Genomic DNA, 12,895 nt, shown 5'->3' on the forward strand with positions numbered 1-12,895 from the left:
CACACCATAGCATAAACGTATGAGCCATTACCTTGAAATCAGATTATGAAATTAAAGAGAAAAAAGGCCCTTGCTGTTGATCTAGATTTAAATCAGACAAAAATTAACTGATTAAATGAACTGAAAAAAGCCAGCAAGTGAAACTCCTTTTCAGCAGAGCAGGTATGCAAAAAATCAGTTCCCCAAATCCCACGTAATTTTCTTCTCTAAACAACAACAATGTTTCAAGAAGAAGGATAATACCATAAAGGATGGTCAATATTATGCTGCAGCATAACATTGTAAAACAGAGAGCCATGAATCATTCTTTAGGAAGGATTCAGCACATAAGTTATTGCAGGGCCCAAAGAGGAGAGGAAAAAACATCACCTATAGATTAAACAAACTATCACACCTCAGGTCAGAGGGCAGAAGCAGCAAAGCCTCACCTGTAAAAGGAACTGAAGGAAACCAAAAGCTTTTAGCCATGAAAATACCTGAAATCCTAAAAAAGAAATTCCAGGTAACTTGTCTCCGTTTTATAGAAAAGCTTACTAACCTCATATCTGGCTTCCTTACTCGGCTGGACCTCCCACAGAGCAGCAAAGCACTGTCCTTCAACACACCTTGTTTTTCTCTGGCCTCCCCACAATTAACAGCTGCTGTTCATTAGGACTGATTTGTCTGGGTCTCTAGTTCAGCTGTTAACTTTTTCCTGCCACAGTTCTCCATGCAGTTTTCTACTCCACTGCAATATACTAGTTTTCATTTTCAGAGGCACATTGAACAAATAGCAATTATATAATCACAGGACTACAGGTTAACTCTGATTGGAAGGGGTTTCAGAAGGTCTCTAGCCCAACTCCTTCTCAAAACAGGGTCAGTTCTGAGCTCATGTTGTTCAGGACTTTTCCTGTCAGGACTTGAAAACCTCCAAGGATGACAATTGCTCAACCACTCTGGAAAGTCTAGTCCTCTGCTTGACTGGCTTCATGGTGAAATACCATGAAGGTAGATTCATCTAAATTATTTCTAGGCAGTACTGTATCTAAACTGACATGATGATGTTTCTCTAGAGAAAGACTTTCCCTCTCTGCACGTGATCTCTGTGTTTCTTTTCCAGCTTGTGAATGCAAGAACAACGGGCAGTGCGATGAAGGATACTCAGGGACAGGACGATGTTTCTGTGAAACAGGATGGACTGGCCGGCTGTGTGAAACCAAGCTAGGTCTCTGCCTGCTCTCACCAGTCTGTCCATGGAGCTGTGGGTTGAAACTACTTGCAGTTTAACAGAAGGTTTCTATAGATAAGACAGAAAGGGTTAATAAATGTCAGGAGCACTTAGGGACTCTGCTCTGGACTGAGGAAAAATCCCTTCACCCTACTTTCTCCTCTTTTGTGATATGGCAATATGAGTTCCTACCTCCCCTGTGGAGAGGCTTTGGGCTGTGGCAGTCAAAAAATAAAATTCTTACAAATTTTCCAGTTAGCCAGACTGGTACTAAGGGTTCTCCTTCTGCATGAAAGGAGGGCGTTGTGTTGCCAGAGCTGTTTGATTCCAGCTGCCCTGCCTTCCCTGCAGCTCTGCCACCAGTGTGCTCCCCGAGCTGCTCGGCCAACGCCATCTGCACGGAGAACAACACGTGCCAGTGCAAGCCCCTGTACGACGGGGACGGGATCACGTGCACAGGTGAGCTCCCACCCCCACTCAGGGCCACAGGGCAGGTTCTTCCCTCTTGCACACACACAGCAATGCAGCTACTGCCCACCCTAAAAACTTGCACTTAGCAGTGGGTGAAACAAATTTAGGATATAGGGAGTTCAGGTTTTTCTAAATCACGTCTCCAGACTTTACCAAGCAGGAGTATGAGCAGCAAGTGCACTTCAGTCAAGTTTTGAAGACAGCAGGGTTTCCCTCAGAGGACTTACAGCGGGACACAAAGATATCAAAGGGCTTTTCCAACAAAAATGATCCTATGATTTATTTTTTATGCCCAGAGGCAAGGCAGTTCCCTGGTAGCACTGCTACAGAAACAGTTCTTCTTTGTCAGACAGGTGTCTTACATCTTCCAAAGTCAATCTGGCCAGAAATCTGAGGGTTGGTACCAAGTCTCCTGAATCAAGAACATCCTGAAAAGGCTGTCAGAGCCCTAAGGGATAGACTTACAGAAATTCAGTAATGCCTCAGGAAATGGAAAAAGTTGTGGGGTTTTTTCCTAACAAGCATTCTAGTATTTTTAGCGTGAAAGGACTAGTGATGGTTCTTTATGAAGAACATCCTCTTTAAAAGCAGACTTTACTCATGTGGTTTTTTTTTCCCCTGCAGCTGCAGAACTTTGCAAACAGAACAATGGTGGGTGTCACAAGGCGGCCGAATGCATGCAGCACGGGGTGAAAGTCTTCTGTAGCTGCCAGAAGGGCTACAAGGGAGATGGCTTTACCTGCCTTCCAATAAACCCTTGTGCTGATGGGTTCAACGGAGGCTGCCACGAGCATGCCATCTGCATTGTCACAGGACCTGTAAGTTGAATTCCAGATTCCCAGCAGGGAAGTCTGAGGAGTTTCTCCCTGGCGCCAGCAGAAGTCTCCTCTGGCTGGATCACACCCTGTACCTCTCTAAATCTCTGTTTTCCAAAACAACCTTTACTTAGCTCCAACCTACTTTCCACATCGGTTTGGTATGCCTCAGCTGAAGGCTGAGAAACATTTTAACATCTTTGCTCTGGGGAATGGGGTAACACAGAAGCTGGGATGTTTTGCATATGTAGTCTTTCTGTCCCAATCTTAGCCCTCCCTAACTGTCTATCCTTCTTTGCAACACAAATTTCTTGGATTAAAATTAAATACATTTTGGAAGCCAAACAAAGGGACAGCTGGGAGAATAGTGTCACTTGTTGATGGCTTGAACTTGACTTGAAAAGCTCTGCAGCTGCATTATCCAAATTCCATGATCCACGTAGTCAGTGTGGTTAGGGAAAACCCATGCAGGTGATTTGATCCAGCATTTGTCCTGGTGCTTGTAGGATCACTTCTCCATTCTATTTTGGTGTCTTGCCTGAGCTGCCTTCCTGATCTAGACAAGTCTTGCTGATAATCCATTCCAGCTGTCAACCATGGCAACCCCTGGATGTCACCAATTCCTGCTTGGTTTATAGCTCTAATTTATTACTACCAGTGGGCTGTTAAATTCCATGCTTGCTTCCATGCCCAGACATTTAAAGATAATTTTGATATGTTTGCCATCAGTTTTTGTAAATCACGTGTAATATAGCCCTCCAGTGCATGTTATTAACTTTGTGGACGAAACTATGCTTTGGTGTTAATTCAACAAAGCACCCAAGTACATGTGTAAATATTTGGCTTACTTCCTAGTAGCAACTTTTCTGTTTGTCCATTCCTGCTTATATCAAGTGAAATTTCCCCAGCAGTTCAGAATGCTGCCTGCAACACCAGTGTGACGTCAGTCAAATGCTTGTCTCAGCCTTTTTCCTTCTCTCCCTGAGCAGGGCAGACGTAAGTGTGAGTGCAAACCCAGCTTCATTGGCGATGGGCTGAACTGCTCCGTGATGCAGCTGCCCCTGGACCGCTGCCTGCAGGACAACGGGCAGTGCCACCCCGATGCCGCCTGCGCCGACCTGCACTTCCAAGGTGAGCACCTGTGGGGTGTTTGAGGGTCCCCAGGAGGAGGGAAGACGTGAGAATCTTGACTCCATGTTTCAGAAGGCTGATTTATTAATTTATTATGTTATATTATATTTTTTAAAAATGATACACTAAAGCTTTACTAAAGAAAGAGAAAGGAGACATCAGAAAGTTAGCAAAGAATGATAATAAAACCTTGTGACTGACCAGAGTCCTGACACAGTTGGATCTGTGATTGGTCATCAAGTAAAAACAACCACATGAGACCAATCAGAGATGCACCTGCCACGTTCCACAGCAGCAGATAATTATTGTTTACATTTCATTTCTGAGGCCTCTCAGCTTCTCAGGAGAAATATCCTAGCAAAGGTATTTTTCAGGAAATATGTCTCTGACAAGGAGGACACCCCCTGCACACCACCAGCCCTGTGCCCTGAGGCCAGTGACCAGGAGCTGCAAGCTCACTCAGGCCTCTACTTAATGTCCCCACGAAACAGTGAGATTACAGTTGCAACATCGTGGGAATCCTTAAAATCAGAGGGTTTTGGGAAATCTGCAAAAGGCAGTCCTCAGAGACAGCAGAGCTGTGATTAGAGCTAAGCAGTAGCCCTAAGATTGGTCAGCAGAAAAATTATGTAAGAAGTAGAAAAGTAAGGACAAATAGAACAATGGTCTGTGTACTAATGCTTGTCTAGAATACCTCTCTAAGCTGCAGAAAAGTTTATCTAGCGAGATATTAGGAAGTTGTAAGCTTAATAATGGAGCTCTGTGCATTGTGTTTATAGGAGTGTTTACATTGTGTTTACAAGTAGGGATTGTATTTGAAATAAGCAAGCATTGCTTTAACCAAAGGTACATGTGCTTATAGTGGTTGGATGGAACTACTGCCAATGTGCTTTTGTGATTGGTCAAAAAACTTTTAAAATAAGTTGTAACATTAAATTCTTAGCCTGCTGCCTGAGATGTGAGCTGATGTAATCTTCCCATTGTCATAACCATCTAATGAGACTGATGCTAAAAAATAAAACAGCTCAAAACTTGTTCCTAGCAGTCCCATCCCGTTCGTAATTTGTATATAGCCCCAAGCCAGCAATAAATGGTTATAAGAATTATGTTTATAACAATTACATGTGAACATGAATTTATCATGAAGCCATGTGTGAGAGCAGCCCAGGTAGGAACACTACCCCTGAGGGATCAATCTGCTGTAATGACAATTCACAAAATCCAGGGGTGTTTGTACGGCACAGCTGCCTGAGCACCATGGCAGGCCCTTCAGGAGGAGCTGGTCCTTGTCTCTCTTTGCAGACACCACGGTGGGGGTGTTCCACCTGCGGGCCCCCCTGGGGCAGTACAGAATGACCTACCAGCAGGCCAGGGAGGCCTGTGCCAATGAGTCAGCCACCATGGCCACCTACGAGCAGCTGCTGTATGCACAGAAGGTGAGGAGGCCTCTTACAGGGAGGACATCCCCAAACAGTACAGAGACACAGAGTCAATGGAGAGGGAGGAGCAAGGGGGCTGCTCTGTGCTAATAAGCAGCATTTTCCCTCCTTTCCTTTGCCCATGCCCCAGGGTATGTTTGGCTGGGAGCAATTTTCAGACTTTTTATTGGTTTCATGCATGCTCGCACAGCACTGAAATCATTTGCCAGGTTCTTGTTTCTAGTGATGCTGGGGTGAGGGGCAGTCAGACTTTCAGAGTATTTTCAAGGGGATTTTAATTAATAACACTTCTTAAAGAAATGTGCACTTCAGATTTATGCTTAATTTAAGTCTTTAAAGTAAGTCTCCATTTTTCTCAAATGCTGTTAACAGTCCCATTTCCATATTGCCTCCCTTGAGCACGTTAGACACAACACATGGCTGATGTCAGTGTGATGAGCATCCCAACCTGCATTTGCAAAACTAGCTTTAGAAGAGTGGGTCAGACTGACTGTCTCTTTCTGGCTCCTTCCAACTCTGGAAGGAGGAAAGACACTGACTGTTTAGAGGCACCTTTAGCAAAATGTGAGGCTGGACCAGTTCTGGCAGGGCAGGTGCTGCCTGAGTGCCCCGGGGGCTCAGCTCATTCCAAGTGCAGTTCCCCAGCCTCACCACCCAGCTTTTCCCCTGAGTTTTCCCTTCTGGCTGTGCTGACTGCAGGCGAGGTACCACCTGTGCTCTGCTGGCTGGCTGGATGGTGAGAGGGTGGGCTACCCCACCGCCTTCTCCTCCCCAAACTGCGGCTCCGGGTACGTCGGCATCGTGGACTATGGGAGAAGAGTCAACCTGAGCGAAACCTGGGATGTTTTCTGCTACAGGGAGAAAGGTAAGAGGGGCCTTTGCCTCATCCCTCTGTGAAAATGAGAGCAGCAGCCCAGATTTTGGCTCCTTCCATCAGCCACAGGCTGGTGGATAACACTGCAAGACTCTGCCTCTTTTTTAACTTTAAGAAAACCTAACCTGCTGCTTACAAGTAGTTTTTCAGGCACAGGGCAGCCTAAAGCTTTCTTGGAAAGGATGTTTGCCCATGCAGCTCTCTCTGCTTGCATCTTTCAGAAGTGAACTGCACCTGCAAGCCAGGCTACGTGGGGGATGGCATCTCCTGTAGTGGGAACTTGCTGCAAGTGCTGATGTCATTCCCAAGGCTGACAAACTTCCTCTCGGTAGGAACAAAGGCTGGGGCAGGAGTGGAGCAAAGCAGGCCCTGAGTGTTGTATCCTTTGCTAGCCCACCCATAGTAAATCAGGCAACCCCATTGTCTGGGAAGAATGATGCATCTGAGTCCATTGATTTAGAAGGCTAATTAATTACTTTATTATAGTATATTACACTATATCTAAATTGAAACTGAACAAGAGCTCAACAAAATCTTGCACCTGTCTCCTGACCAACCATCAGGACACAGCTTGCAGAGATTGGTGAAGAAAACAAAACACTCATGCCAGAATCCAATTACCAAATTCATTCAGGTAAATAATCTTTCAACACATTCCACTTATTCACAAAACAACAGGAGCAGCAAATGAGATAAGAATTGTTTTGATCATTCTCTTCTCTGCTTCTCTCAGGTTCAGAGAATGTGAATCCCCCACCCACCAAACACAGCAGTGAAGTAAGGCAGAGGGGTCTAAATCTGCACCTATCTGGTCTAAATCCAAACCAGAATTTAGTTATTACTTTTTTAACTACTTGCTGCAAAGTGGTTTCTGGGTTCTACAATTCAGTTGGAATTAAAAGCCTGGTGCAGCTTTAGCTTAAAGGAGACTCTCTGCACAACTTTTTAAGCATCACAAGTGGCACTGTGCTTTGGAATTTCATTGAATTGCTACTGGGAAAAGACAAAATGTTAAGAGTTCTTGTCTCGTCGCTACTCAGAAAGGCACTGTATTTATCAGCAGGCTCAAAGACCACAGAGGCCCAACACCTGCAACTCATGTACTCATCAAATTAGCAGCTGAAGCTGGGTTTTGAATACAAACTTCCTTTGGAAAGTCACTCCAGAGCTGCTTCACAGCTAATAACAGAGTTCCTTTGTTGTCATTTGTACAGTGTCATCTTTTCTGCTCTCCACACAGGAGTGCACAATTGCTGTCTCCTAAAGCTGGATTTTCTTTCTACTTAGGACATCATGGCTTACTCCAACACCTCCAGGAAGGGGAGAGAGTTCCTGCAGTACCTCACAGACCTGTCAGTGCAGGCCACCCTCTTTGCTCCCAACGACAGTGGGTTAAAGGAAAATGAGGTCAGGGTTTTTCTCTTTTTTTCCTTCCTTGTTCTAATAACACTTCTTAAACAGCTATCATGGGTTTCTGCATCCCATTGAAATTTAAGCTTAGAAAAAGAATCTCAGTATGATGTGACTTCTGCTTAACCCTAGAGAATTTAAACTGTGCTTGCAAAAGACATGAATTTATAGTTTCCATTTGCCTTCCATGGTTAGGGGAGGTTATTGAGTGTTCAAGTCACTACAGAGACTTTTCCATCAGGGATTTTAGTTACCCTGGTACAAAGGAGTCTGCCTGAGATGAAGTCTGTTCTGGCTCATTAGCATGGAGCACAGTTATTTGAAGAAAGCAGCATACAGCTTTGGTATTTCCTACAAATACATTAAAGACATCCATTCCTGACTTCATTTCTATGCTTTCCCCTTTTTATCCTTTCTTTCCTTCTTTCAATCAAACACTGTTTCAAACAATTCATAAGGGTTTATTCATTGGTTCACATCTTCAAGCTGTTTGGAATATCTCTGAGTCTCATCACTTCAGGTCATCCTACAGAGGAGTAAAATCCTTTGTCCTGCTGGAATTAAGGTCCTGCCATCAGAGGCCAGCAGGGACAGAATGTCCCACTGTTCCCATGCAGATTTCCCGATAACCTCTCATGCTGCTGCACTTGCTGCAGCATTAATACCAGAGGGGGAAAAGGTCACAGGCACACAGCTTATTAGAAAATACAAAGGATTAGTAAGATCCATTAACACTCCTTGTATTTTGCCCTCATTTGCAGACCCTTTCTGGGAGAGACATTGAGTATCATTTATCTACTGCCAATATCATGTTTTATGAGGACTTGACCAATGGAACCACCCTTCTCACTCGTCTAGGGAAAAAACTCCTCGTTACAAGCACGGGGGGCCAGGAACATCAAGTGCCCACAGCTGACCAGGTACCTCTGTAATACATTTCCCATCTTCATGCTCTTCCTCCTCTTATACCCTGTAATCAGGTGAGACACACTGATCTGGAGGGCGTTTTGATAAGGTTAGAGTGGGCAGCAATGAGACTGAGTTCAGAAGACTCTTTCCTCTCCAGAGACTGCAGGATAGCAGCTGGCAAACTGCAAATTTTCCAGCTTGCAAATGGACATCTTCTTACCTGGAAACCTCAAAGGAAGCTGTTGAAGTGGCTTTCAGGAATGGAAAAATGGGGATATGGGCTTCATTTTGCTCTCCTCTCAGCTTGGTAGGATTATGGGAGATGGTTGTGTAATAGGTAAAGAGATGAAAGCAGCAGCTTATCATTAAAAAAAGATGTTGGCATTTGTAAAGTTTCTTGGTAACTTTCTGGGAGAGGCAGGAGACATCAACAGAGCCTTGCTCACAGCCAGCAAACTCGAGTGGCAAGTGGCTTCCTCTGCAGTGCAAGTGGCTGCCTGGCACTCAGGAATGACTGCACTTCCAGGCAGAGCTTTGTAACTTCACAAAGATCACAAAAACCTTCAGTTAGAAAGAAAAAAAAAAAGGACAGAGCAACATGAAGGCAACATGCAGGTGATGATGATGATGGCTACTCCATGCACAGGAGAACTGTGACCAGCCAGGACCCATCCCAGGCTGATGTCCAGGGAGGCAGCAGAGTAACTTTCCATGTTTTTTTTTCCACACGTTGTTTCTCTCTGGTGAACTGAGCTCTCAGCAGCTGAGGTGGGAAAACCATCTTAATGCCAATTTCAGTACCAAAGAGAGAAGGGTCAAAGCTCAGCTTTCATTGCTTCTTTTCTGGCAGAGCAAGATCCGGTACGTGGACAGAAGTGCTATTATTGAGTGGGATATAATTGCTTCCAACGGGATAATCCACATTATTTCAGAGCCTTTAAAGGCTCCATCAGAACCTGTAAGTGCATCAGTGAGTAAGTGATTCAGGTTTTTGGGGTGGTGAGAAGCAACTGTCTTATTTTACCCTAAACTCATTGCTGACATTCATATATTCCCAGTTTCCCTGACATATATGCAGCTTTCATCTTAAAAGGTTACTTTCAAAGAGAATTAGAAGTTAAAAACAAAGTACCAGTGATAACAAAAATTTGTCTGAACAATTTCTTCCCACAATTATAAATTTGTATGTAAAATAATGGAGCCCATATACGTAACTGAGATTTTAAAAGCTCCATTTTAGTTCTTCCGCTTTCAAGCTTTTAAGGCAACCTTGTTTACTCTTGCCTTGACATTCACTCCTATCCAAAACAATGTTTTGAAAATAGATTATGGAATCCAACTATTTCCCCCAGCACTGCCAAGCCAATCACTACACCTTGTGGACCAAGGAGAGAGCTGGGTAACTGGGAGAACTTGCAGGAATTCATGCAGGCAAAAGATATCTATTTTCAAAACATTTCCACATAGACTTTTCTGTGATTCTATCAAAGGGCCACATTCAAATGTCTCTAGGGAACACCTACCAGGAAACCCAAGCACAAGAACAGCTCAGGACCAGAGCATATCTGAAAAGGACTGCATGTGCTTGGGTGCTGTAAGCTGACCAGTGCCCCCCCAGAGCTCACTCACCCTCTTCCCTTGCTTCCAGGCTCCTCTCCATGCCACTACTGGGACAGGAATATTCTTTGGCATCTGTCTAGTGACTGGAATTGTGGCTCTGATTGGATATTCTTACCTCAGGTTCAGGAAGAAAAACATCAGCTTCCAGCACTTCAAGGTAGGTGGAAGGTGGGAGCATGAAGGTGGGGGGGGACAACTGCACTTCTCAAATTCCTAACTTTCAGTTTTTCCATACATTTGGTTAAGCTAGACAGTTGAGCTGCTCCGACTGAGACACAGAGAAATGGGGGAGGGTTCACATGCTTTGCCTTGGACACGGGTTCACATTTGCCCCAGACCCCTCCACCCAAACCTCTGCTCACACAGACACTTCCAACACCAAGGCCTGGCCCAAAGCTGATTTAACTGCACCACAGCAGTGCAGAAGCCCTTGCCTCCCCACAAAGCTCAGCCTTAGGGAAGTGAGGAATTACAACCATTGAAGGGCACCTGTTCTCCATTACTACCAATTTTGTTGCTCTGGAGGTTGAAACATTTCATAGGAAAAAGGCCAGATCCAACAGACAAACTGAAATGCCTGTAGGATTGAAAAGTGCAGGTTTTTATAATGATGCACTTTCATATTTGATTTCTCTTACCTAATTTTGATAGCAACAGATAGATGAAAAACCAGTCAGCAACAACTAAGCTACAGAGATGAGGAAAAAAATGTTACAAAATATTCAAGAACATAACCTGAAAGTCAGTCTACCTAGAAGTGAACAAAGTCCCTTCCCTGTTCTAGTCTCTGCATGTAACGTGAATCATCTTGTAGAAACAAAATCCAGTAGCCAAGAGCCAGAGGAAACACTTAGATTTTTAAATAGTTTCAAAGAGAACCCTCAGGACTAACCAAGTACTTTCTACCCCAAGCACCATTTCAGGGCCACACTTCCTCTCTCATTTTTTGCTGAGGCTTAAAAATAAGAAGGGAGAGGAAAAGAGGTATCAGTGTTAAGTGACCTGAGATAAAACAACAACCAAACCCACAGTTCATGCCCAGAGACAGATTTAGACAATAAAGCCAGTTGAATCACAACAGTGCACCAGCTGGTAGAGAGGCTCAAGTGCCCTACTTAATGCACTGGGGGAAGAGGATGAAATTTAAGCAAGTTTGTGTGCTTTTGTGTAGTCCAAAGATGACACTGACACAACACCATTGGACAAGGCACAGCCTTCAAATATCACCAACCCCTCATATGAAAGTTCTTCAACACTGACTTCACCAGAACCTACTTATGATCTTTTCTCAGTAAGTATTCATTTTGATTTGAGATTGAGACACTACTAATATAATGGTAAGAGGGAATGACTTTATAAAAGAAAAATGTCTAGTTGGAACAGAAACCAGCATTTGAGTTTCTGGCTTTCCTGTCTCCCCTTTACTTGAAACTGGGTTGCCTCACCTGTAGGAAAGTTGAAGCTGTGGTCAAAAGCTGCATCTCAAGGCCATCTTCAAAGAGAGCTGAATTAAACTGGACTTCAAATGAGAGTGGATGACAGTGACACATCCATAAAAACTTAAAAAGCATTCTAATTTAGTCTTCATATCTGCTTGCTACAAATGCAGCTGAGAGCCACACTAGCACTCCAAAGAATGTGAAACCCAGCAGGGAAGGGGCTGGGAATTCAGGGAAAGAAGGATTGCACCCTCATGTACAGGCAGAGGGTAAAATCAAAATGCACCATTTTGCATCCAGTAAAAGGACTTGGCTGGTAAGAAATGTCAGGTGCCAACTCTGCCATATGTATGGACAAATTTGCCAAAATGTTACTCTTGTTTCTTAATGCAGTGTTCAAGTCTGATTTTCTTTTTATTCTATTTTATAGGATTCAGATGACCAACAGCTTGTGATGAGTGGTCCTTATGATCAGAATTAGAAACTGAATTTGGCATTAGTCATCTAATAAACATATTATTTACACTTACTGTCAAAAAAAAGAGCACCTACAGGGAATAAAATCTTTTTACAAACTAAAAATCAAAAGAGCAGTTTGTTTAAGATGCCTTCTATATAGCTTACAGAAATACCAACTTCAGAAGCGTTGGCTGAATCTGAGCAGTGCCAACTATAAGTGCTAAAAGCAAAACTGAGTCTCAACTAACCTACCCAAAAGCAGACACCCCTCTGGGAAAAGCAGCTGATTTTCACTCACCTGCTATTTAACTGCTTTTCTTTTTCTTTACAGACTTTAAAATGGCCACAAGCACACAGGGCTGCTAACTTGGCAAATATCCTAAGTTTTCTAGTACTCCAGGCCTGTGCTTTCATTTTGGCTCAGTTACAATTAGAACAGGCAAGTGTGAAACAGAACATGTGGTAAACTTCTATTTTTAAAGGAGGGGATTTTTTGGCTGGTATACTTTCCTGTGAGATAGCAGCAGGAAACACAGCCATCCTGACTGCCCTCCTTGCCTCCTCCAGCTTCTCTATCTTTCCTTGACCTTGGCTTGGTGCTTGCTTTACATCTCACCTCACTGTCCAAAGGGAAGCAGTGATTGAGGCAGCTTTAGTAAGAAATGCAGGTGATGTCTAGCTGGAACAGAAAAATAAATTGAAGAAACCAGCATTTGACTTTCTGGCTTTCCTGTCTCCCCCCTACTTGAAAGTGGGTTGCCTCACCTGTAGGAAAATTGAAGCTGTGGTTAAAAGCTGCATCTCAAGGCCATCTTCAAAGAGAGCTGAATTAAACTGGACTTCCAATGACACTGGATGACAGTGAATATGTCCAAATGAGCCATTTTTGTGAAAAGTGGACTGTGAAGATGAACATCCCTTTGCCATGCAATGTCTACATTCAGTTCTTCAGGCCCCAAGGTTCTTCACACACTGTTTTTACCAAGCACAGCAGTAACAGCTGCCACTGTCACCACACATCATCAGAGATGGACCAAAACTTGAGTTTGATTCAGTGTCACCTCCTTGCATCAAAATATTAAATATCATAATGAGAACAGGAAAAAAAAAACACAAAA

At 43.7% G+C, this 12,895-nt stretch overlaps 1 protein-coding gene across 1 annotated transcript in view; it reads left to right on the plus strand.

The window, feature by feature from the left end:
- The window catches only part of STAB2 (stabilin 2), a gene marked incomplete at its 5' end in the record, with an annotated part of 80,567 nt that extends 68,700 nt beyond the window's left edge, over positions 1–11,867 (plus strand). The window contains 13 exon segments of the mRNA XM_084205466.1: positions 1,103–1,207; positions 1,562–1,669; positions 2,306–2,499; positions 3,486–3,627; positions 4,930–5,063; positions 5,766–5,931; positions 6,162–6,268; positions 7,228–7,347; positions 8,112–8,270; positions 9,110–9,217; positions 9,908–10,036; positions 11,051–11,170; positions 11,749–11,867. Of these exon segments, the coding sequence (XP_084061592.1) occupies positions 1,103–1,207; positions 1,562–1,669; positions 2,306–2,499; positions 3,486–3,627; positions 4,930–5,063; positions 5,766–5,931; positions 6,162–6,268; positions 7,228–7,347; positions 8,112–8,270; positions 9,110–9,217; positions 9,908–10,036; positions 11,051–11,170; positions 11,749–11,799 (1,643 nt within the window). The 3' untranslated portion in view covers positions 11,800–11,867.
- Between the last annotated feature and the right edge of the window lie 1,028 nt (positions 11,868–12,895).

Source organism: Fringilla coelebs (assembly GCF_963513975.1).
Source record: "Fringilla coelebs genome assembly, chromosome: 5".
NCBI classification, from domain to species: Eukaryota; Metazoa; Chordata; class Aves; order Passeriformes; family Fringillidae; genus Fringilla; species Fringilla coelebs.